The sequence below is a fragment of the Microchirus variegatus genome (genome assembly GCF_963457635.1).
Source record: "Microchirus variegatus genome assembly, chromosome: 18".
NCBI classification, from domain to species: domain Eukaryota; kingdom Metazoa; phylum Chordata; class Actinopteri; order Pleuronectiformes; family Soleidae; genus Microchirus; species Microchirus variegatus.
The window spans coordinates 10,153,450-10,180,049 of NC_139819.1; the positions used below are offsets into that span (position 1 = coordinate 10,153,450).

A 26,600-nucleotide genomic window follows, 5' to 3' on the forward strand; every position below is an offset into this window, starting at 1 on the left:
CTTGCACTTTAACTTAATTCATTGGAGAAATATGCAATATGTTCCCATTTAAGAAGAGTGCTGGGCAGGGATTTCAGGGAAATGAATTTGAATTTGCCATGGTTTCACATTTCCCAGCTACTAGCAGTTCCTTTACGTTATTTGATTTTCAGTGTGTCTCTTTTCCAGTGTTCCGTTGCTGGCCATCTGCCCCATTTTGTCGTGCATTTGGGTTCTGTGCAGCTGTATAGAGCAATTACAGGCTAATTAAAAGTGCACATATTTGTGATGCTATTTATGCTGTCATGGCTGTTGAGAGAATCTTAACAGCTGCCTGGTGTTCTGTTCCTCCTCACGACATGAGCCTGCCGCCGCAGTTTGTGGAGATAAATGCTCGGGCCCCTAAATCAAGTGTAAAATAAAGACGGACGGAAAAAAGATAAAGGAAGCGGGGAGGGGTTTTTAATTGGACGAGCCAGACGCACAGTTTGGACCAGTGAAAGAAGGAGTGAAAGGGAGTTGGTATGGAGACTGTGAGTCGTGCAGACAGAGGCAAAGACGGAGAGAGAGAAGGATTAGAGGGAAAGAATGAGTGAAACCTTAGCACCTGAGGCGACGTGGGCTCAGGCCTTTAGCCGCTGGTGCCAGAGTGTGTTTTTATGAGCCTGTGGTCAGACGGAAATAAAAGGCAGCCGAGCAGTTGAATGGCATCACACATACACACGGTTCAATGGGCTCTCAGAAATCACAGTTTGGTTTTATAATGTCACACTTATTCAATGTCTCCAACCCCCATAATGCAGTGTGACTGCACAAGCAGCAGACCACGGAGGTAGGGAGTGAGAGGAGGAAGAGAAAAGGAGGGAAGGGGATGAAAAGAAAGAATTCACAATACTTTTTTGTATTCCATTTAATAGCAGCAAGCACAAGGGAAGAGGTTCTCTTATGTTCTTTGGAGACAATATATAGATTTTATGGTCACTTAGTTCAATAGTTAACTTTTACACAATCCTACTGGTGCCTTTTCTATCTTTTTATTATCTTCCTTGTCCTACGTGCTATCACTGTTCCTTCTTGTCCACAATTTCTAGTCATTTTGCTTTTTATTTTCTCAGTACCATCCATTTACAACTACTTTTGAAGGATTAAAGTAATAGCTATAGTCTGGCAGAAAAGTACAGAAACATAGGAGAAGACGGTGATGATTCACTTAGCAGAGGTTGTCTGAGGCGGCTCACGCAGAAATGTGAGGGTAAACGGTGAATGACCATGAAGGAGAGCGGGAGTTTAGCGCACGAGCATGTGAGCGATAGATGGAAAGAAAATGGAAAGATTTCAAATTAATCTCGTTAATGCACAATGGCTCCTTAAAAGGAACACAGGCTCGCTCTCCTATGCACGGCGCAGAGAGTGGTACTCACTGCAGTTGCTATGGAAATACTGAAGAAGTGATGGATTGTCGGAATGGCACAGAATAAAATGTAAAAATGTCCATCTCTCCCCCCCCCCCCCCCCCGATCAACATTTGGACAATCATTTTTCATCTTTGACAATCACAGAGAAGGAAGCGGTGCAGATTGTTGTTTTTGTCACTCTTAGCCGCTTCCTAATTGCAGCCTGATTGGTGTTAAAGGTAGATATATCACAATAAAGCAGCATTTGCGAGCAACAGCCCTAAGAGGTCTGACTCATTTTGTTCGGTACAAACATGCGACAGCAGGAGCATGACTAATATTACTGAGACCCATATTTTCTTACACCCACACACACATATGTACACAGACATAGAAATAACTTAATTTAAACGTGATTCCCTTAAAAAGGCCTTTAAAGTTGTACAGACTAGGGCCACATATTGGCAAGAATTTGTCAATAATACACATCGGCATACAGGGAAGACTATGTTAAGTGATGAATACGTATATTTTGCGATATATTGGGATATTATAAGCAGGGCAATTACACACACACGCATTGGTTTACATGACTTCAGAGTACATTGCATTGACTTACATTCATTTCCTGGAGACCTAACTTCAACCTTAAACATGTCCTCACCTTAAAATGTAGCAATTTACATTACTTGCTTTTTGTCCCCATAATGTGACTGTGTGAACAAATTTAGGTCCCTACAACATTAGTAGTACCTGTACACACTCACACAGCAGGGATAGAAAGAGAGAACTTGGGGGAAGACACAGCAAAATAAACGCAGGTGGAATCAATCCCTTGTCACTGCAGGATGCCTTGACCCATGAAACTCAAATGTTTTCAAAATGCTTCCCATTCATGTAAGAACACACAAACACAAAAAGCCTCAGAAATCAGGTTCTGCCTCATTAGGACCAGGTTTTTTTGTCCCCATGAGGACTACTGGTCCTGACAAGGTCAATGTCTATACCAGAAAAGGTCCCAGAAGATGTAACAAAACACATCCCTACACACACACACATATATACCACCTGCAATTTCACTCACATGGACATCATAAATAAAACAGTGAAAAAAACAACAATGCGTACATGTAACCCGCGCTGACACAAGCCGGCCAACGACGGTTCTATATTGAGATGAGCTTTTTTGCGAGGGCCTCTGGGAAATATGCTGGCATCCCGTCCCCCGTCACACACTGACCTCCAGACCTTCAGCAGAACAATGACACACACACGCCCAAAAAACACACATAATGCACGTTTTGCCATAGTGAGCGACAGCTGAATGAGACTAACGGCTGCAATAAGGAAGTAAAAACACAGGATATGATGTCCACCACAAACTATATATATATATATAGATATATGACATTAAGTGTCTATAGCCTAGTTTAATGAAAGAGAGAGAACAAGTGTGTTCAGGCTTTCTCACCATTCACATTCCTCAAGCTTTGATGGACAGTATGGGAATGAAATGCTTCTTTCATGTGACAGAACTTGGTGTGTGTGTGTGGGAATATGTTTCCCTCTTCAGTTGTAAAGTGCTTTCAACACTGTACTATTAAGGGCTATTGTTAAAGTACCCATGACCTGGTCATGGCCTGGGACCGTGTGTGTGTGTGTGTGTGTGTGTGTGTGTGTGTGTGTGTGTGTGTGTGTGTGTGTGTGTGTGTGTGTGTGTGTGTGTGTGTGTGTGTGTGTGTGATGTTCACGTGCCAAGTGTTCTTCAGACTCTATCCATTAATAAGGGAGTACTCAGCCATGGAGTTCACCTTTTCCCCTGTAATTGCGCTGCCTCTCCCCCCTTCCCTTCCTTCCACCACCACCACCATTCCCTTCAACCACACACACACACACACACACGCACGCACGCACGCACACACACACCCACACACACACACACATCCCTCTCTATATCCCCTGTTTTTATCGCTATTCCATTAGAGCCAGTTAGTTTTTTATGATAAACAAATATTATTATCAACAACGACATTGTGTTTTCATGGTGCATGGTAGTCTGTTTTTGCTGCATCATTAGACCCCCCCCCCACCCCCCAAAAAAAGAAATTGTGATCCCAAGCACGAGTCCCATGTTCACTGGAGTCGGTTCATGTACAGAGTAAAGTACGGCATGTTCCCTTGAAACGTGGTCAAGCTGGAAAAACGACAGTATGAAAGACAGATGTTTTTGAAGGCTTTTTATTTAGTTAAAATGTGCTTCGTTTGTGGTGATTTTGAATGCAGATGTTGTGCGTGATGAGGAGGCAGATTTTCCTGATTCTCTGTTTGTGTACAGTGTGAGTGTTTGTGTGTGTTAGGGAGAGAGAGAGAGGATAACGATAACAACATAGAGAGTTTTGTAATGTAGCATCATTGACCACAATGCTTTTGGAGATGCTGATATAAACATATTGATTACTACTATAAGTACACACAGCACAATGGGAACTAAGTACTGCAGTATAGTGTGTGTGTGTGAGTGTGTGTGTGTGTGTAAGCGGTGCTTTATTGCCGAGCGAGGACCTCCTCACTTTTCAAAGGGTGGTAGAGTGAGGAGATTATGGGTGGGCCCCAAAGAGACCCTTAAGAGATGGAGACGCCACTTCAGACAACAATTTAGCCCTCACAACATGGAAGGAGGAGGGACGCAGGGAGGAGGAGGAGGAGGAGGAGGAGAGTCAGCAGAGGGTGAAGGAAAAGACTGGAGATCAGACCTTGGCATGGACTTAGATGATCAGCGGTGTGTGTATATGTGTTTTTGTTACCTCTTTCTGGCATGATTTTGTCAGGACTATTTGTCCTCATGGAGACTAAAACCTGGTCTCAATGAGGCAGAACCTGATCTCTGAGGAACTGGTTAATGTTAGGGATATGACTTGAGTTGTGGTTATGGTTCAGGTTAGGCTGTCCAAATGAATGCAAGTCAATGTCTTAAGTGTCCTAAGAAGAATATATGTGCAAACCTGTGTGTGTGTAGCAGCCATGGTAGTAATGTTTGATTTGAGCATTTGCCAACTAGCGTCGAGGTGTTATTCCCTCTGCTCCAACAGCTACATGCTGAAATATGTCCTGGTTTTAGGTCAAGTATTTCCCAGCAGTACTAAGGAGGACATTTACAAAAGACAGTTTTAAGTGAATTGACTGTGTGTTAAGAATATATATATTACCCTAATCCAGCTATTTGCTCTGCTCTCGCTGGCTGTGTTAACTTAAACAGAAAAAAGGTGTGTTATACTGTATGTCATCAACCTCTTTCTCTGTCATTTTCTTATATTTCCCTTTGCTCTCTCTCTTGCGCTCTGCGTCTCTCTCTCACACACACACACACACACACACACAAACATTTTATGCCTATTTTCACATTTGTCTCCAAGGAGCCCTCAGACATTAATTGAGTCCCCAGACTGGGTGCAGAGAGAAAGTGTGGCTGGGATTGCTGGGTGTATCTCGCAGAGAGAGGCAGGCAAGGCTGGGCACAGTTTGTCCCCTGTGCAGGAAGTCGTTCTCTCATATCGCTGCCCACGTCCCTCCTCCTCAGCATAATCGTCCAAAATCACCGCTCAGCTGCCGCCGTCCCCGCTGATGTTGGGCGTCAGAAGAAAATAGGTCGTTTCCGTGAGATTTCCCTCAGCATCGCTGTACATTATTGCCACTAAAAAGCAACAGTAAAACAGCGACTGCACCTTTCTCCTTTCTCCTAAATTTGTGTTTCAATCTCATTTAAATGTCTCACTGCAATCAAACAAACTACAGAGAATAATTGCTCTGAGAGATGTCCCTTTTTTTTTGGCAGTGTCCCTGAACATTGCTGCTCTTTTTTCCCCCCTCTGCAGTTTATTTAAAAAAGAAGATTATTCATTGCTCTCTTTCACTTCTCTTGCTGTCCCCTGTCCAAATCATATTTTCCTTTCGTCTGTCCTCTTTTGCCTATTTTGTAATATTTCCCAGTTGTATGAGATAGACTTAGCTATCCATATTTATTTAATTACCATTCTAATTCTGTTTTATTACAGTATGCTACTGTAAAACTTTGCTAATGCATCTCCTTTATATCAAACCTTTTCCTAGCACAGAGAAAATAATGAAACTTTGTGGAAAATAATTATGAGTGGGCACACACTTTATGACGTGCGCTTGTTACGTATTGTAAAGTTGCCAGTGTGAGAAAAATAATACTTATTTTGCACAAATATTTTGCCTCCTGTCTCAGCATAGTTTTTTTTGAGGGAGGTTTGTATTTGTCAGCACTATTAATCTCACAAATTGTTTCGTCTCCTCAGTTGACGTCGGAGCAGCTGGTGATGCTTTTGGAGCTTCTGTTGGAGCAGTCGGAGCTAAGTGTGGCAACAATGCGAGCTCTGAAGAAGACCTACAACTTACCGAGTCAAGACGCTGAGGTAAAGTGACACATTTACATGACATAAAGAGACCATTATCACATCCATCTTAGAGCAGGTGTCTACACTCTTAGAAATAAGGGTTCCAAAAGGGTCCTTCTACAAGGGCTGAGGTTCTACCTGGAACCATTTGCTTCTGAAAAACACTTTCCCGGAGAAAGGGTTTTTCAAGGGTTCTTGGTAACACTAATGGTTCCAGTAAGAACCATTTTGATCCTGAGAACCCTATAAAATCCCTTTCCTGAATAAAGGGGTTTAAAAGGGTTCTTGGTGGAACCTTCCAAAAGGGTTCCAGATGGAACCTTTATAAAAAGGTTCTACCTAGAGCCAAAAAGGGTTCTCCTATGAGGACGAACCTCGAAGAACCTCATATGGTTCGACTTTTTAAGAGTGTAGTCTCGTCAGGAGGGGGCCGGTCAAGTGAAAAAAAAATTATATTATATAACGATATTCCAACGTAACATTGCATTAACCATATTTGTGGCAAAATGTCACAGAATTTCAAAATAAAAGTGTTTTATTTTGATGAAAGACATACGTAACTCACAATAAAAAAACATAGATATGATGAAATCAACATAAATCAGACATTGCACGTTGATTTTTAAGTGGTGAGCCATATGAAATAGACTGGGAAGCCAAGTTTGAGACCTCTTTTCTCGAGGAAACATGGTTTTTCTTTTTTAATACGGTGCCCATCTGTACATATTCAAGCTCTGACAATCTCCTCTAATAATCAGAAGTAGTTTTCCTCTGTGTTCCCATCCAGACACAATGCTTCGTAATGTGCAGTCATTCCCGCTGTAATAGCAGTGATCGTCTTTACAGCCGCCTTTACTGACTAAATCCAAGAAGTATTCACTTCATGTTTTAGTGCTGCTCAAAAAGTTCCTTAATGGTACAATTAACAATGTTTGTGAGAGTGTGTGTTTGTGCTCCTCTGCTGTGTGTGTGTGTGTGTGTGTGTGTGTGTGTGTGTGTGTGTGTGTGTGTGTGTGTTTGTGTGTGTCTAGACTTCTCAAGAGCTCCGTACTGTACAGCACAGCTGTGGACAGAGCCCGTAAACAGTCCACGCTAACCTCAATCATTAACACATGGCTCATCTTGAAAAGAAATATTTGGTACATATTTAGTTTTTTACAAGTTCTTATCAATTATACGAGCTGTTTTGTTGGAGCAATAAAGTATATAATGAGGCACAGATGTCCGCAGCTGTACAGGGCCAGCGCTCTGGCTACGTTACTGTACTAAAGATGAGTTTAATGACATTTTTATTATTTAGATTCCAAACTTTCAAAATTCAGAACCTTTGTTCACGTTCCCGCAAATAATAATAATAATAAAAAAAGAGTGCATCAAACTCTGTATTTTTAAACTTCATCTCTGTGGACTCTGAAAGCTTAATTCTTTTCAGAAACATCATCGACTTAAGGGTATTGTATTACTTTTCATTTTTCATCATAGACCGCACGGTCACAGGCTGAAGTCACTCCATGTTTGCCCTCAGGTCCAGCTTTAGGTTTTAGGCCTCTTTTAGGACGTTTTCCTGGCAGATGAAAGCAGATTCACCTCTGCAATTTCCAGGAAACGACTTCTTATGTTTTCTAAAAATAAACAGGGCCATTATGTGTATAGTCGTGCCTGAAAAAAAAAACACACATTTACACCCACACAAACATACACACACAGCTGCACACACCTGTCTCAAGGCAATGGTCGAGCTCTAATGTTGGCAATCTTAGAAGAGCTTAATCGCTTTCATCCCTTCTTATAATTGTGGTCAGTTTTTTTCCTGTCTGTGGCTCTTTTTTTTTTTTTTTTATCTCCACGCAGCTTCCTTCTGTCTGAGACAACATCCCCTTCAGTAGAGCGGTGATTGATCTGTTTAAAATTCTTAGATAAATACAGGACTGAGTGTGGCTCAGCCCCCATAGACCCTGTTTTGCCTCAAAGAGAATGAGAGCTTTTCAGAGTGGAAGGATATTGGATTATACAAAATGATTGCGATGGTATCTGAAAGGTGGTGGCAATGCATCGACTTAGAATCCACTGAGACACAAACATCCAACACTTCCTCTTATGAGGATTTGTTACAACATGAATGACAAGAGTTTTAATATTTAGTTTGTATTGGTTTGTTTTTTTCTTCATAGCCATCTCTGGTAAGATAGGATTCCCCTTTATTAGTCCCACAATGGAGAAATTGCAGTGCTGCAGCAGTAGAAAAAAGGTAAATATATAGAAAGCAAGTTCAGAAAATATAAAAGATATATTAAATATTAGAAGAAAAAAATGGTATAATATATACTAGAGGTCAACTGATTTAACCTTTTTAGCCAATTAAAGGCCTCCAGCGTAGTATTTTCCAAGATATCAACATCAGCAGGTCCTGCCCCTCGGGTGGATATACAGATCGAAGCTCCACAGCCACGGTTGCTACTGGTTAGTATAACAACTGCACAAAGTATGGCCTGCCTCTACTAAACCTGGTATTAGAACGCATTTTCTGTGATCGGATAGCTCTTCACAACATGCATTTACACAAGGTATTATCATGCTAAACGTGAAGTTGCACTATGGTATGGAAGTCGTCTCCGTTGAAGGGAAAACCTAACCCATTAGCCCATTCACACACTGCCGGGACACAGCCGTCAGGAACAGCGTGGGGTTGCATTGGGCATTGTACACATTGGCATGTAGACATAGTTGGGGATTTAACCCCGAAACCTTCTATTCGAAAGACGACTAGCTCTACCACTGAGCTACTGCCGTTGTTGTGGGTGGAGCTGAGACACCGGAGGCTCGTTGCATTTCACAGAAACTGCATTTTAATGTCGGGTGTTAAGGGGGCCTACGGGTCACTGGCTACGTTTGCTAATTTAAAGGTCAACTTTGCTGAAAAATGTGTGAATAAGTGAGTCCCCCCCCCCATGATTATTTACAAAAACAACAGTTTATAGACTCCTGAATCTGGATCTGCACATCACAGCTAGTAATGTGGAGTCTGCAGCCTGATAAGCTTCGAGGTGCATTCAGTGAACCTCATAAATTCTATTTTGACTGCTAATGATGCGTTGGAGTGTGGGGGGGGCCACAGACGTATAGTTTAGTAAATTATAGTTATTTGGGCTGTACAGTTAATTGAAATTAAATTACGGTTATGGCCCCAACGATTACAAAAACAAAATAATCAAAACAAAATGATTATTACAAAAGGGGGGCTTTAACTATGTTCAAATCTCATTTGGTTCAAGTTCAAGTCCAAGAGATTACTCAATGAGTAATCTTTTCAAATAAACGTGATTGTTATTTTTCCAAAAATTGAGCAGCCCTAATATTTATTCTATCATCTATTCAATCAGTGGACCTCTAATATACACAATGTAAAACCAACATGTGTACAATATGAGCATATACTGCATATTATACACAGATATTGCGTTGATTGCGCTATTGTTATATGGGCTGAAATAGATGGGGTGTATTTATGTTCTTCTGTGAGCAGCGGTGCAGTATAATAGTGCAGCATATTAGTGCCGTGAAGAATATTGTCTATTGACCACCTGTTAGCTCTGTGCTAAACATATCTGACTGCAGTCAAAGCAGAAAGAAGTCCAGGAGTGACACTGTACAGCACAAGTGACAAAAGAGCTTCTCTCTGGGCTGAAGTCGCGGTGAATTCTTGCGTGCGAGCTCAAGTTCCTCTGTATGTGATCTGCGCGATTATGTACACAACGGTGAAAGGAAATATGCGGCCCCGACCAGCGGTGTGCGTGCAGCGGGGGCTGCTCTGTGAACAGTGCGAGTGACCATGAATACGTGTATGAGTGTATCTGTGCGAGGCCGAGCATGTGTTTGCATGTATGAGAAAGTGTGCGTGACTTTGGTTCTCTTCGTTTCATATGAGCCTCATGTGATGCAAGACGCTGTGTGACTCTACACGCGGACATGCATATGCATGTGTGTGTGTGTGTGTGTGTGTGTTTGAGGCCATCTGTCGGTCAAGCAGACAGGCTGTATTGTGTTTAGTGCACAGGTTAGTGATTCATTCAGTGACCGGAGGCCTAAGCGAACCACATCAAGAACTGTCTGCGTCTACTGGCCCCCACGACATGTGGTCTGTGGAGAGGAAGGGACAACAGTACGAGGGGAAACGAGTTTAAAAAGCGAGGTCAGGGGTGTCTCATTAAAAAAAAAAAAAAAAAGGAAAACCCAAAACAGTCACCTCACGTTTATTTATAGAACCTTTAATCAAGAAGTCTCAAAGGGCTTCACTGAAAACAAAAACAACTCAAGTGAGCAAAAACACTTACTCACTCCAAAATATCTAATGGGAGAAAACCTTGAGAGGGATTACAGCTTTAAAAGATGCCATTGGGCAAATTACTACTTAAAAAAACAAGGATGTGTTGTGGACACGATTCCACACATGATTTTGCATGTGTGTCCTGTGACTCTGAGTGAATGATGTAGGACTGAGTCATTCACGTCCAAAAATGTTAACCTTTAAGATGTGGTGCAGAGATGTGGCGATATCATGTGCTTTTCCTTTAGATCCACACATTTGCTTTGTGGGAAACCTAACAGCAGTTGATTGTGTGTAACACAGAGGTAATACTATGGTATACCATCTACTTTAAATTATATGGTATTTCCAAAGTAGTTTCCAAGTAGTGTCATGGTAAATTAGCAGTGTTCTATATCGTGTCTCTGACCACTTCCCAAAGTGGATTAGCAGATCGGATAACGATCCGTCCAGGCTGTGTCCTCACAAGAGGTCAGGTGCTATTTGATCGTAATCCAATCACAGAAAATGCATTTTAATGTCGGTATAAAGGGGCCTATTTGCTCATTTTAAGGCCACCTTTGCTGAAGGTTATTTGATTATTTAAAAACCAACAGTTTAAAGACTCCTGAATCTAGATCTGCGCATCACAGCTAGTAATGTGGAGTCCGCAGCCTGGTAAGCTTCGAGGTGCATTCAGTGAACCCCGTAAATTCTCTTATGACTGCTAGTAGTGGTGATTACTTTAAACTCGGGCTGAATGAACAATTTATGGGCGGTGCAATATTTGTTAAAGCCAAAATGTGTCAAAATATCATTTTAGATGAATTACTGTCTCGATCCATACACATTTTGTCCTACAGACTGAAGAGAACATCTTTGTTTCTGCACAAATATCACACAGTAATCATTTTAACCATTATCCTGTCAAAATAATTGCAATTAGATATTTGTTTATAATCGTTCTGTCCTGCTATCGTCTATCAGTAGTGTAATAGCTTCACCTTTACTATTACTATATTAAAAGTTGAAATTCTACACACATTTCCCATTGTCATGACCAAGCTGTTATGTGCTGATTACCACAGAAATAACATGGTGTCACCTACATAGCTATTGCTACATGCTATTGCTATGTACAATGACAGTGAAGTCTGAATCCAACATGCACTCTAAGAAAATATAACAACCTTCTGGCAACACCTGACTTACATTGGACACCTTAGCTGCATGATATTGTTTATTAGATTTCCTCGATGTAATAGTTGCAGCATTTGTGTGTGTGTGTTCATGCGTGTGGGTCAGGACTGGTGGTGTGGGAGGCTGCTGCCGTAATAAATGAAGGAATGTCACTGTGTAATTGCATGTGCTGTCAGGGAAACAGGGGCCCACTGAGAGGAAACAGGGGCTAAAGACGGGGTGGTAAAAGAGAGGTGCACCAGGCAGCTGCTCTGCCCTAGGGCTCTCCCCAGGAATGTAGCCCAGCACATGGAACAGCTGCTGGGGCTTCGCAGGCCAAAAGGGCAGGGATGGCACCAGAGGGCACACACCACACACACACACACTGCACGTGGTGGTGAAGAGATCCGGCTAACTTAGACCTGTTAGTTACCTTTCGACAAGCGTGCTTTGGTATTTCTGCAGCCTTTTTATAGTACGTTTATTTCGGAGGCTGTAGAGTAAACGTGAGGATTTAAAGCTATAATAATAAGGGAGTCTAAGGGCCTGTCCACATGGAAATGGGTGTAGGTGAATACGCATCATTGGCATTTTGTCCAAATGGAAATGGCATTTTGGGAAACTAAAAACGGGTCCCAGAGTGTGAAAATCTCAAAACGTCGCCCCTAAGTTTTCATGTAGACAGAGAATATTCTACTTTAGGAAATCGATGGTGTCCCTGTCTCTATATTCGTCATCGTACTCTTGTGTTCAAAGGTTATTTTTTATTTGGAGCCAACTACTGTCAATGAAAAATAACTAAATCCAGCCTGAAAAGACGCTGGATATCACCAGAACACGTCCTGTCCTCAGTGACTTCAGACACGGGGGAGAAGGAAAAAAAACAAAAAAAGTGTTGAAGATTAACAGTGAAATTGAATCATAAAATAAATGGTGGGGGGGGGGGGGGAGCAAAACCCTATTTTCACAGACACTATTTTTTACTTGAATGAACAGACGAGTGATTGTTCTTTGACTCTGCGTCTGTGCGGTCACGGTGTTTCTCTCTGAATCAAAAATACAGTCAGACCCGAGACTCTCCGTCCGCAGTAAATACAGTTAGGTGAAGCTCAGAAGCGACGAGTTCTTTCTCGGAAAAGTAGTTAAAATGATGCGAGAAACTCGTGACTCACTAGATTCCCTTTTTTTTTTTTGGAAGAAAAAAAAAAGTTGTTAAATAAATATAGCGACAAAGTCACCAAGTTGTCAACACTGTTTGCGTTATGCTCGTTTTTATTTCTGTTCTTTATTTCCTCTGGCTCAGTTCTTCCTCTCTCTAGTGATGTTACTATATTTACACTACCGTTCAAAAGTTTGGGGTCACTTAGAAATGTCCTTATTTTGGAAGGAAAAGCGTGTTTTTTCCTCAATGAATCTAACATTAAATGAATCAGAAATACACTCTATACATTGTTAATGTGGTAAACGACTATTCTAGCTGCAAACGTCTGGTTTTTAATGGAATATGTACATAGGTGTGTAGAGGCCCATTTCTCTCCAGTGTTCTAATGGTATATTGTGTTTGCTAATCGCGTTAGAAGGCTATTGGATGATTAGAAAACCCTTGTGTGATGATGTTAGCACAGCTGAAAACAGTTTTGCTGGTTCTTTGATGAAAGGACAAAAGTATTATTTTGAATAAAACTCAATATTTCTAATCTTGTCAATGTCTTGACTATATTTAGGGTGCGAGGACCCTATTGAAATTGTAAAATGTATTATTTTCTGAGTTCAAACCTCGAATTTGACCCCCTAAACGTGCGTGAAAACGTGCCACTCACATCAGATGGCTCAGTAGCACCCCTACAGGTCAAACGCCTAATGGAGCAGGCCAAAATTTAGTTGCGTAGAATTTCGTGAAATTCGTTGGGAACATTGTCTGGCCCGAGACGAACAAAAAAAATCCTCTCCACCATGACCTCAACTCAACAGGAAGTCGGCCATCTTGGATTTGGTGTATATTATTTATCTATTGATTTTGCAACTCTTTTGATGAATAAAAGTGTGAATTTTAATAGTATAGGTGACCCCAAACTTTTAAATGGTAGTGTAGCTTCTCAAAACTTTTAACTGCTCAGCTTAAATTTTAGGAGCTGAACATGAACCCAGCTCTTATGAGAGCAGTGTGAGCTGTCAGAGAGAGGAAATCCTCCTCCTGACTTTGGCTTGGTGTAAAAGCAAATTAAAAATGTAAAACCTACAATGACATAATGTGTATTTAAGTGCGTGTGTTGTTGTTGAGCATCTCTCAGTTGTCGTTGTCATGCTGCGTAAACAGTTTGAGGGCAGTGCAACAAAAAAAGAACGAAAGAAAAAGAGCGGTCATACATTGACAGAGCACAAAAGATCCATTTGGCTCCTTTTGTCGAATGCTCAAAATAAATCTCTGTACAAGAGCTGTAGAAATGCCCAAAGCTGAAAAGGAATGAATCACCGAAAAAAATCCCACGCTTGGTTGTTGTACTCTCCAAAGTTAAGACTAGTTTATTGTCCTGAGCGTGGAGGAGATAGTTATGGAGGAGATTGAAACACCCACAAAAAAAAACAGCCAAGGGAAACTGTCAGGCTTAAAAGTAGTGACAGTGCTTTAAAAGATTTTTCATCCGGGATTTTTTTTTATCGCTCTTCTGTCTCTTTTATCATCCTCTCTCCGTCTCCTCCGCAAGACTACAGCCCGTAAACGCGTCTGCGCAGGTGTACGCTCAGAGCGGATGATGAACGATGATGGCTGCGGCGGGGACAGAGCCGGTCTCTGATCTCTCCTGTAACCGCGGCAACAGAGCTCCCATTGATCCTCTGTGAGAAAGGCCAGGCTTTAGATTTCATGCACACAAACAAGACACAACGTACAGTACACACACACACACACACACACACACACACACACACAGAATCGAGTAAAACTTTTAAAACCTGACCTTTTAAATGAATTCCTCTGTAAGGAAAAGCTGCCATCTGTTATTTCTGTAAATTCTGGATGAACCCATTCATTGTGAGTGGAACTTTCAGCGTTGTCAGATGAGCCGTTTGTCTTTTGTCAGTCGTGCCGAGGCAGAGCAGTGTTTGAGTTTGTGGCCCCAAGCAAAGAAGGAAAAAGTCTTAAAAAATGCTTCTGTTTTGTGTGTACACTCTTGGAAATAAAAGTGCTAAGTAGAACCGTATAATGTTCTACGACTTGTCCTCATAAGAGAACCCTTTTTGGCTCCAGGTAGAACCTTTCTATAAAGTTTTCTCCTGGAACCCTTTTGGAGGGTTCCACCAAGAACCCTTTTAAAACCCTTTATTCAGGAAAGGGGTTTCAATGGGTTCTCTGGATCCAAATGGTTCTTACTGGAACCATTAGTGTTACCTAGAACCCTTGAAAAACCCTTTCTTCGGGAAAAGGGTTTTTCAGAAGTAAATGGTTCTAGGTAGAACCTCAGCCCTTGTAGAAGAGTGGAGAGAACTGAAAACATTCTACTCAAGTAGTAGAAAGTACCTCTACACTTTTTGATAACATTTTACCTAAATACAAGTAAAAGTAATGGTACTGGACAAAGGGACACAAATCTCTGAATTGTTTTTTAATTAAAGGCAAACCTTTACAAATGTAAGTGCTGACTCAATAAAATATGTAAACACACAGTGTCAGTCAATATGGGTCAAAGGTCACAAATGCTTTTGTCCTCATCATTCACTGCCAATGTTTCCAGTGCATGAACAACATTTTTTTTTACTCGGTAACGGATGTGATTTAAGTAAAATACTTAAATAAAAGTAAAATTACAAATTTTAAAAATTACTTTAAAAGTACAAGTACACCAAAAACCTACCTCAGTATTTCATTACTTTCCACCTCTGGTATTAACCCTTTAATTTCTTTTATTGCGTATGAGTTTGGTAAAGGTTTCATGTCGTCACATTCGTTAGCTTTAAATTAGCAACACTAACTTTTTGACATGACAAAAAACACTTTTTATTTTGAAGTGACCCTTATATTGTTTTTAATTGTCTCCTTAATCCTTGTTGTCTTTGTCGTCCAGGTGAGACATCGCTGGTGTGAACTTGTGGTCAAACACGGATACAGCCAGTCTTATGGAGACGTGGAACACTTCCTGGTTCATGACCAAGTAAATACACACATACAATTTTTCACAAATTTTTTTGCTGAGCTTTAATATAACAAGAAAATAATAGTACACTGTTATTGTTGTGTGAATGTGTGTGTGTTTTCCAGGCCATGGGTGTGTATCTGTACGGCGAGCTGATGGTTCATGAGGATCCCGAGCAGCAGGCTCTGGCTCGTCGCTGCCTCTCACTGGTCCAGGAGGAAATGGACCAATCGGCACGACGGGTTGTGACGGAGATGGTCCTGTAACAATCGAGGAGACGTGAGTATCAGCCGTCGTGTTGTTGATTCGTTTCCTTTGTTAAACATTATATGGAGAGGAATGACGTGTCTACAAAAAAATGTGGGTTTAACCCTTTTACACCTAAGCCTCAACATGTCCGTCGAGACTTTTCTGCTTATTTTACCCATTTACTGCATGTTCGAGTCTTTGTCTCTAAAGATTCAAATTCAGGGTTTTCACTTCGCTATAAAGTCACCGTTCACTTTGAGTTGATCCTTCAACTTTAGAGACAACTTATCAAATGATACAGAGGTAGGTTATTGTCATTTTGCAGCTGTTGTTTTTAGTTTTTTTTCCTCCATTTAAAAAGTCAATATTTATGCCTCATATTCGACCCTTTCATCTAAAATGGCTCCTGTAAAAGGAAAGTTTGCGGTGGATTGATCCTGATCCCATCTGCCGCGGCAGACAGTCCACACTCCACAAGTCACTTGGCTACCTATACGGCACATTCCTTCCTGATCCCACTGTGTTTGTACGTGTGTGTGTGTGTATATATGTGTATGTGTGTGTGTGTGTGTGTTTGTAGACTCAGAATGGGGCCTTTTCCGCGGTTTCACGGCAGCGCCGTCAGGATGTGTTTGTCAGAGAAGGAATTCAGGAATGTGTTCCTCAAACAAACGAAAGAAAAAGAGACAGGGAGCGGGTCAGCAAGCATTTTCTGGTTATGGGTGAGGGGGGGGGGGTTATTTTTTACACCCATGACCTTGAAATTCCTCCCGTGTGTTAGTGTGTGTGTGTGTGAGTGTGTTTGCAGGACCACGACTGTCAACCGGCGGGCTTTTGGGTGAACAGTGGGGAGAGGGGAGAGGAGAGGAGGAGGGTTTATTGGTTTCAGACTAAATGGAAGGTAAAGATAAAATTTATGTTTTGGAGACAGATTGACAGAGAGGGGAGGAAGAGAGCGAGCGGAAAAGGGAGGACTGGAGTGAAGACGGGTCTCTTTGAAGCCGCCGATCTTTTCATAACAAAGCTGGAATATTTGACACTTTGAAAGATGCGAGCAGTCAATTATAGAAGTGTAAAAAAATGTGCGTCTAGCAAGTAAAGTAACCTGAGTGTAGACGATGGATACAGTGCTGTCGTTCCCTGAAATGAATCAGTTTTATCTTTAAAATGAACTCATTTGTTGTTGTTTGTAGATATTCCTATAGAATAAGACACGTGATCTTCATATAGCTCTTGTCCAACTGACCCGAAAGCCACAATAAAATAGAAGAATCACCAAACTAAATGAATTTATCAAGAGGAGTCACCTGACTTAACCCATGAAACATGTTATTATCAGCGACTGTGAGGTCAGACGAGGCCTCTGCGACCTTGGTTCCGCGTCGAGCGGCTGAATACTTCGCCAAAACAGATCGACCTGAGCGACTTGCGGCGGCGCTAAATCCTTTTTTAGGCCGCGACCAAGTCACTACTAGACAGCCTTTTATCTTCAGACGCAAACACACACACAGAAAGAGACAGACAGACAGACAGACAGAGAGCTTTATGCGTTTGCACAGGATGTTAAAGGCTTTCTTGACAAGTGCTCAGCATCTGGCTCAGACCTGATAAATCCCTCACAGACACACACAGACACACGCATAGCACCTATCTGTCTGTGTCTGCAGATCTCCTGTCATCATTCTTCACCTCCTCTCTTCTCCTCGTACAGGAAAGAAAGAAACGGAACACCAAATACAGGCGTGAAGGAAGAAACAAAAGCATTTAGAGATGAATGTGCTAACTTTTTTTTTTTACTGCTGCTTTCCCTTCGGACTGAACAAAACAAGCCCCCCTGTAAACATCGATGGATCACGGTGGTCAGCTGAGCTCAGGTCCAAATCTCTCTCCAATTAAAATGATGGATGAACAGATCGGCTCGCTGCTGTTGCATATTACACTGTGGGGAGATGGATTTATGTTGAGCGCTCGGTGTGTTGTTCCCCTGTTGTTCTTTCTTAAGTTGAGCAGTTCCTCTTTTACCCCCACAATACGGTGGAAAGCGGCTGACGGAGAAGGTTTTAATTGAAAACACGTCTCTGAAGGACGCGCTCCCTGCTCTGTTTTTAAACCTAAAAAGCACAATCTTTTAAAAGGAGAAGGGTGGTCTCTCCTCATCCTTTCCCCCCCCACCCTCTGTGCACACTCTCTCGTTCTTTTCTTCCCCTGGTACATGCCTCTGGAATCCCTCTTGATCCGCTTAATGAGGGGCATATCGCTGGGTCAGCCAAGCGTGGCGAATGGGCGAGGAGGCGAGGGGTAACCAAGGAAATACTGTGTGAAAGTGGTCAGCGAGGAGCCACAGGTCCGCTTCTTTCATGACTGTGACTGAAGGCGGAGAATAGAGAAGGAGAAGTTGGATTTTTCATTTTCGGAGAGGGGTGCAAATTAGCAGTGGACTTAGACCTGGATTTGAGGATGTTCATAGAGAGAGAGAGAGAGGGGGGGGGAGAGAAAAGACAGAAGATCTAGTTTGTTCATGTCTGGGTTGTGAGGGTTCCTGGCGTGCTGATTTGTGACTTATGATAAAATCACATTGCCAGGGATTACCACACAGCCCTGACCCAGCCGGCTGCTATGGCAACCACAACTCCTCCTACACACACACACACACACACACACACACACACACACACACACACACACACACACACACTCAGTCATCCCCTAAAAAATCTAAATCAATAAAGAAGACATGATTATCTAAGAGTTTGTGTGATTGGGTTTGAGGGGTTGATGATTTGCAAGTGCAGAGAAAAGAAGGGATGATGAGGGAGCATGTGTGTGTGTGTGTGCGTGCGTGTGCGTCAGTGGGCCAGACAGCCAGTGTTGTATCCTCTCTCCACGCAGGCACAGAGCTTAGCTGATTGGTGAACAGTGATTGATTCCCTCTTTGTTCACAGTGGCTAAGTTCTGCACCTGAGGAGAGCATGACCCAGACAAGCAGACAAAGGAAGACAATGACTCGCTGTGAAAGAAGCAGATGAACAATGTCCCTACAGTACTGTGTGTGTGTGTGTGTGTGTGTGTGTGTGTGTGTGTGTGTGTGTGTGTGTGTACATGTCTGCAGTAGGTCACATTTGGCTTGAAACCTATCTTTGTGAGGACATTTTGGGCTGCTCCACAATTCTTTAAAGGGCATTTTGATTGGTTTTAGGTCAGCGTTGGATTGATGGTTGAGGAAAGGTGCAAGAGAATGCATGATGTCTACGAGTGTGTGTGTGTGTGTGTGTGTGTGTGTGTGTGTGTGTGTACACACTTTAATCACAGAGCTCCTCCCCCTTTGTCGTCTGTTTTCTCACTCCCTCCTCGATTGTCCTGCATCCTTCTTTCACCTTCCACTCCTTCCTCTTTTCTCATTTAGCTCTCCTGCTTTCCTTTCTCCTCCTTATTTTCCGTTGTTTTCAGGCATTATGAGCTGCCCCTCACTTGACTTCACTCTCTGACCCGAACAGAATTTTAACACGTGAGCCTCCTTAAAGTCCCTGTTAAATGATAAAAGTGTGTGTGATTGAAAAAAGTTGCGACGGGATTTAATTTAGTTTTAAATCATGTAAAATTCAGCTTCATTCGCTGCTCTGAGATAGTGAGGGCATAGTAGAGCAAGGGGTACGCTACCTCTAACCCCCTTCAGCTTAAAATAATCACTTACAGAGCTGAGAAGACCTAACTTGATTCTTTATGGTAAGCTAATCTTACCACCTGCACATTTTAAACAGTGCCGTCTTTGCGTCTCTGGCTGATACGTATTGATTTCCGATCTAATCTCAGCTTGTGGAAGCCAAGATTAAAGCGGACGGATTCACGCTCAACACTGTGCCACACTGTGAAGTCCATCGGCCTCACGTTATTCTTTAAAACACAGCACTCAGTGATCTATGGAGAAAAAATATCCAGTAAAAGAAAAAGCAATGCTTTATTTCTAGTATTAGTGTAACGAGAGCAGGTTCCAGTAAAACTTTATCGCAAAAACTACAACTTTTTCGTTAATCAAGCGCCATCTGTTAAAACAACAATGAATAAATCTCAGCCTTGTCTTACACAGCCAGAGAAATAAAACTGTTGTTCAACAACCTTTAAGCACAGACTCCTCAGCTAACGCAATCAAACACGTCCGAGACTCGATGCAAACTACTAGCGTTCCGCTCCGACTGCTCTCGAATCAAAACAGTGACAGATGGTCCAAAGCGCTATTTTAAAACCCCGGTCCAGCATTTTTTTTTTTTTTTGGCAATCAGATTACGAGGCCCGAGGAGGTTACCGTAGCGCCGCATATTCACACAAACGACAAAATGGCGGACTAAACGAGGACAGATGTGTAAATTAGAAATGAGGGCCATGTGGAGCCTGCCATTTTTAGACCTATATTTAGGGGCCTGTTAAAAGAGTAATGACCATCAAAGGGGCCGTGAAAGGAGGAATCGCGATCAGAGCCCAAATCTAACAGGTGATTTATTATGCTCTAATGGGAGGGAAATGGCGCTCTGCACATCAAAGTGCAAGGCAGCATTGTATAAAGACACCAAGAATAAACGTGCTCAGCTCACATCAAGCAGACCGAACAGTGTGAAGCAGATACATTAGATTCCATTTGAAAGTATAATATATTTTTCTCTGTTTAAACTAATGCGGCGTGTACAGTACAGTGCAATACGTGTGTGCGTCTCCTCATATAAAGGAGGTGGAATGTGATTTTGATGGATTCATAGTCATTTTTTTTTTTTTTACGATCAGACTAAAATAGCCCTTTTTTTTTGGTGCCAACAGAGCATGAATCATTTTTGGATTACTCGGCCGTGTCTGCCCCACCTTTCGCAAACCGAGTGTGATCCAATAACCGCAGCCGTTTAAAAGGGAGGTTTTTGGTGTTTCTTATGGGTTTGGCAGAGCTGCCCAACACTGCCTCACTCGCATGCAGGAGAAAACAAAAAAGAAAAAAAGAAGGTGTTCATGGTTATTAACCAGTGCTTCATGAGCAGACGTGGGGGAAAAAGACATTGGGGCTTGGCTTCCTGTGCCTACTGAGCTGATTATCAGTCCTACACAACCACTGGCTCAGTTCAGCAGGAACAGGAGTCCAGTCCACTCACCATCGAACCAACAACACTGGCACACGTCCTTTCCACTATACGTAAAAAGAAATGATGGTGATACCAGTCTGTGCATGATGAAGCATGTGATATATAGGATTGTATTGGCTTAATTTACATTTTTATCTGGACCGATACAGATTCCCATCCTGAGATTTTATGGATTTTTTTGTGTTGGCACAAGAAGAATAATTTGAGTATTGAGAATTAGTTGTTGTTGTTTTTTATTGATTGTGTCCTTTTTGTAGCAAAAACTGCAGCCTTACAGTTTTTTACATAAAAAAAAACTCAATTATCAAGGATTTGCATATTTTAGGGACAAAAATGTGCTGCTGTTATTATCTCATGAATTCCTAAAATAAGATGCCAGTTATTGATTTCCAAATATGACACTATTTAATGAATTATTGTGATGATTTTCAGCTTTTTGCAACATGTTATAGATGAAAATTAATTAAAGAATGACATTTAACAACAATTTAAGTTATCAATCTGCAGTACTGAAATGTTAAAGACATATTTTTATGTTTGCTTTGTGTGTAATGTGACCTTGAGTGTCAAGAAAGACAATAAAATGTATTATTATTATTATTATCATTCTAAATGATTTTAGAATATGCGTCATTGTTGCATTGTCTGTACAGCAGAGGGCACTAGCGTGTTTATTTCCCAAATTTTTAATGTCCTGCTCATTTCTTTTCCTGTGTCACAATTCGTTTTTATAACTTTTATAAAAACCGAGGACAATCTGTCGACATTTAGCCCAGTTTTGTGTAATCCTCTAATCTGTCCGTATCTTTCTCTTTCAGGTTGCTGACTGGAGACGGTTTGGGGACGAGAGGCAAACGGACACATGGGTCCAGGAGGGATGAAGAATCACTGAGCAGCGCGACACAAGGCTGCCGTGCTCTTTCTCTAAAGCCAAGGCCAACTGGCTGAGGCTTTAAAAGAGCAGCAGTTGTGTTCATTCAAGTCGAACTAAATGATGTAAACCACCAGCGATACAAGCTGCGTAGTAAGATACAGTCTGGTGCCTTCTTTATTACTGTGTGGTAAGACAGAAAGAAATTACACTATGTGTGTGTCAGTGTGTGTGTGAGAGAGAGTGTTTAGTCTGAAGCCATGAGCCGGTTCTTTAGAGTATGAGTGAGTGAATAACGTTCCAGGTGAATGATGTTTTTATACATAACAAATGACTTCATGTCATTCTGGCCAGTAACAACACTGGATAATATACAATGGACAATGCTCAGGGCATTTTTATTATTATTATTCATGTTACTGATGTTCACATGTGTTCCATGTTAAAATAAAATAGTTTTCATAAATCCATGACTTTTTCTTTTTTTTTCCTTTTAAGCTCAATTCACTAAAGGACAAATAGGAAGGACTGTCTTTTTATGGCTGCATACACTCACGAGCCACTTTATCAGGATCACCTACTAAAGTAGCGGGAGCAGCATTCGGTGTGGTCCTCTGCTACTGTGGTCCCATCTGCTCTGAGCACTGAAGCGTAGTATATTCAGATGATGGTCCTCTGAATATCATGGTTATTTGAGTTGTTGCCTGTTTCATTTCCAACTGTGAAAATCTGAGGAGATCAGCAGTTTCCAAAAAAATACTCATCCCAGCCCATCTGGCACATTCAGTCACTGAAATCACCTTTCTGTTGCTTGGGTTAAATACAGATCAAGTTGGTGCCATGTGATTGACTGATTTGCCTTAATGTGTATAATAGAATAAATGGCTGGTGAGTGTACAGTATATTACTGAATTTCATTTTGATTAATTAAAGGCGCCATATGTAAGAATGTGGCCAAAAACGGTTACTACATTCAAATTCAAAATACAGAGGTCTTTTAGGTTTCGTTTTCTGACTTAACTGGCAACCCGTGGTTGCTCGGGCAACTGAGACTCTACTGACTGCAATGATTGGTAGACGGCGGTAGGTGGCACCACATGCCAAAACATGATTTCAAAACATAAACATGATTTGCAGTCTGCAAAAGATTTTTTTTAATGCAAATAATTTGGCTGTACTGTTGTTGTTGGTGAGTTCAGTTTGTTATATGAACATTATTCCTGAGTCTCTGTGACATATTAGGAGGATTTTATGGCCAGTTGCTTTAGATTTATTACATAATGCACCTTTAAAGCTGCGGCGTTGGTGATGTTCCTCGGGTCAAATTTGAGGAAATTCCCTAAAAACAAAAAGGTTTCTTTACAAACACTCATCTACAAGGTGTTCTTGCTGTAATATTTGAATTAATAATCATTGACGGGACAGAACTACATCTGTATACTATGTATTGTATGGACAACATTTACCGAATTAACAAAAAAAAAGGAACAAATAGAAGCTCAATTAATCCTGAATGATGCCAAAGCTCACTTATTATTTAGCCATTATAGATCTAGAGAAATTGTTTATTTACAATAAATGCTATTAATGCTGTAAAATCACTTAAATGTAACTACACAGAGTTTTCTTCAGACCTAAATATCTCACACTGTGTAGCCTAAAGGACTTCTTTTGTGAGACAGTTCTCTGGTACGAGTGGGAGGACGTTGAACCGCTGATGTTTCTTTGCCGTTCGATCTGTCACTCCTAAAATGTCCTTGTGGGCCTTGCAGTTGTGCTGTTTATGTGTGTGTGTGTATAATTGAAGCCTCTCTGCATAATCTGTCCTTGCTGTGAGGTGTTTTGACATATTCCTGTCACTGTCCCGAGCATATCTACACAAAAAGTGTGTGCGATTTCAACAAAAATGTGTCCTGAAAAAACCGCCTGCGCCGAAGGAGGAACTCAGTGCTGTGTATGTGTGTGTGCGCTCTCACCTCCTTTACAGAGCGTGTGTGTCTGGTTCACAGCAGGGCTCCGTGGACCACGCTGCATTCATGTGTGTCAGAGTGTTCCGCAGCGCCTCGATCCTGCCTGAGTGAAGTCTGCTAGCGTCGCTCGACGAGCTGCTTCCTGCGTTTAGTCTGAGCGCCAGCGAGCTGAGAGCATACGCCGCCTCTTTAAGCAGACCAGACCGATCCGCCACCTGGACGGAACAACACACGCACAAACGCACACAAACAAAACAAAAAAAAGAAGATATTGCTTGAAACAGGGCCAAACCTCTTCACGGCAACACAAGGAATTGGACTGATTAGTTACCCATTTAGCAACTAAAGTGTGGTGTGCATGGAATAAAAGAAACTGCATTAAAAGAATGTGGCAGACCCATAGACTGTATTAGAAAATTGACATTGTCTTCCAAATTGAAGCCCAAGCCACCATGGGGCAGAACTTGACTTGAATGGAAGTCTATGAGCCCACTTCTCATTGATTTACGACGTCAGTAAACATTTTCCTGAGGAGTTTATGGTCTCAATTACTAATTTCAGGCCTTCTCCAAAAGCACATTGTAAATAATTTCCCCATTTAGAGGGAAATAGACACTAAAGTGGACAGCAGTGTGTCTGACAGCTGGTGTTGTCCAATAGGAGCATGATTGCAGATTGCAGATGGCACAAACTGCCATGGCGCCAGTCAGTTTGCAATTCCGGAGGCTTCATAACAGGACGTTTTTGTATGCAGTCCATTAGTATAACACAGTGTGATTACGTTCACATTATAGGCATGTTCACTGTGCATCGCTTACCGTGTGTAAAACGTGCGTCGACTGGCTCAGCGACTGCTGGGAAAAAACGGCAAAGTTAACGAGGAGGCCGAGGATGGATAGAGGAGACGGCGATGGCCGCTGAGGTTGTGGCGACAGCAGAGCGACCAACGGCTGCAGGAGGTCGAAGGAGAACGGAGGGGCAGAGACGGAGGAAAGCGAGCGGAGGCGGTTCCATGCTTCTTTGGTACGCACCTGGAAAACAGTAAACCAAGATGCACTGAACGTCAGCTGATGATGAGACGTTTATTTATAGACCGCGTTGGAATCAAGAAGCCATAAAGTATCCTTCCTGCACATGGATGGGGGAAAAAAAAAATCAATGCATTAGTATTTCACAAATGATGAACAAAGACAACCTGTGTGAGTTGAACCTAAGGTCGTAATAGGAGAGATGTCGGTGAATAAAGTGAGTCTCCCAGGGTTATGAGAGGAGGCGGACAAACAGGAGACAGAGAGATGGAACTCAGGCCAACTGGCCAGACACTCACTGACAAATCAATACTACATCACCCTTCTCCTCTCTCTCATCTGGATCTCTCCCTCTGTTCGCCACTGTCTCAGCGGTCTCCCTCTCAGATAGGGGGGGTCATCCATAATTTATTCTTTAATGTGTTTCTCTCTTTGTTTTTGTGCTGTGACTTTCAGCGACAGCAGCCCGGGGGCTGAGAGAGCATCCACGCTGATGTGTGTGTGTGTGTCTACAAAAAGGGGGTAACAACAACTTTACCCAGTCAAATCAAAACGATTGTATGATCATGTATACAGTGTAATTCTTCATGACTTACACAGTTTCCTAACCCTCAGGTGTCTGCAGCCATGCTAACAGCTTTATATTAACAGCAGATTTGAAAATGAACAGTAACATCAGCGTGTTTACAGCAGGTGCTATATTTATGTTCAGATCTGCTAATTAGATCTAACGCACAAAGTGTAATGTATGGAGGGGAAATGTGTTCACAACATGGCAATTGAAAATCAGCTATACATGCAGGGAACATTCATGTACTTCCACACATTCTATAATGTATACAAGTCTATAATTACACAATATTAACATAAGATCCACTGGAAAAATTAGAGTTTTTTGAATAAAGGAGCAGAAAAGTCACAATGCATGAACTTTCAACTGACAAAATAAATAACTCGAATACATTTTTAATAACATTTTCGAAAACAATCTTACCAGCTGTGCAGCTCTTTGGTGCCCCCTGTTGGTTGGGTGGTAGTAGAAGGTGAGCAGCCACAGAAGAGGGCCACAGTCCTCAGGTGTTTTTGTCCCCAGGAGCTGAAGAGCCACTTGCACCCAGTGGCCACACTGAACCAGCAGGAACCAGGACTCAAAGACTTTATGGTGCCCCCTATTGGAAAGGACAAGAAACAACGCTAAGCAATCGAGATAATGTGAGACTCAGGGAGGCCTTAGCATGCCAGAAAGAATGTAAAGACTATTTCACTCTCCCAATCCTGCCATTTATTTTTCTTTGTTGGTTTGTATAGATCAAGCCAATTTTCTTTATTTTCTAGCAAGCTAGCTTCAAAATGCACGTCTATTTAGGCTGCAATAAAAAAAATTGTGGCACAAGATGGTAACCTCCATAAAGTACACATAAAAGAGGATTGTTACGAAGGTATAAAAAACAAACCTAACAAATCCTTTATTTTAAAAGTGATTATACACCTTTACAACCATATTAATGGGTAATGTGTTATACACTGGATCTTATGGTTCAACATGGCTTGATCAAATCTTATGATTGAATAATTTCATCAGTTATATTAGGGTTACACACAAATTCCACTCTTGACCTTTTGCAAACGTTCTAATCACAATGTCTGACTGCGGTGTGTCTGGTTTCACCTCAACTTAAGTGGCCTTCATGGAGGTGCATGTGGTCAAAGTTACATAAACGTTCTAAATGACTTCTGAGCCAAACCAACCCACAGATGCAGTGATGACAAACTGCTGCGGCTGAAAAGGTGGACCGTGTGCTCATTTTGTTTGCAATTGCCATTTATAAACAACATTACAGTGGGATAGCCCAAGTATATGGGGCTAGAAGTGCTATAAAAAGGTTTTAACAAACCGAGGAGATTTGGGTGGTCTGAGTTAGTTTGTAAATAGCCTGGCACTCGACCAATCCCAACCCT

At 41.8% G+C, this 26,600-nt stretch overlaps 2 protein-coding genes across 2 annotated transcripts in view; one reads left to right on the plus strand and one right to left on the minus strand.

Moving 5' to 3' along the window:
* aopep (aminopeptidase O (putative)) overlaps positions 1-22,045 on the plus strand; it is a gene marked incomplete at its 5' end in the record, with an annotated part of 69,913 nt that extends 47,868 nt beyond the window's left edge. Inside the window, 4 exon segments of the mRNA XM_083905451.1 lie at positions 5,693-5,809; positions 15,335-15,421; positions 15,529-15,682; positions 21,591-22,045. Of these exon segments, the coding sequence (XP_083761577.1) occupies positions 5,693-5,809; positions 15,335-15,421; positions 15,529-15,669 (345 nt within the window). The 3' untranslated portion in view covers positions 15,670-15,682; positions 21,591-22,045.
* A 1,579-nt stretch (positions 22,046-23,624) lies between these two features.
* The window catches only part of fancc (FA complementation group C), a gene marked incomplete at both ends in the record, with an annotated part of 42,106 nt that continues 39,130 nt past the window's right edge, over positions 23,625-26,600 (minus strand). The window contains 3 exon segments of the mRNA XM_083905168.1: positions 23,625-23,828; positions 24,432-24,644; positions 25,636-25,810. Of these exon segments, the coding sequence (XP_083761294.1) occupies positions 23,625-23,828; positions 24,432-24,644; positions 25,636-25,810 (592 nt within the window).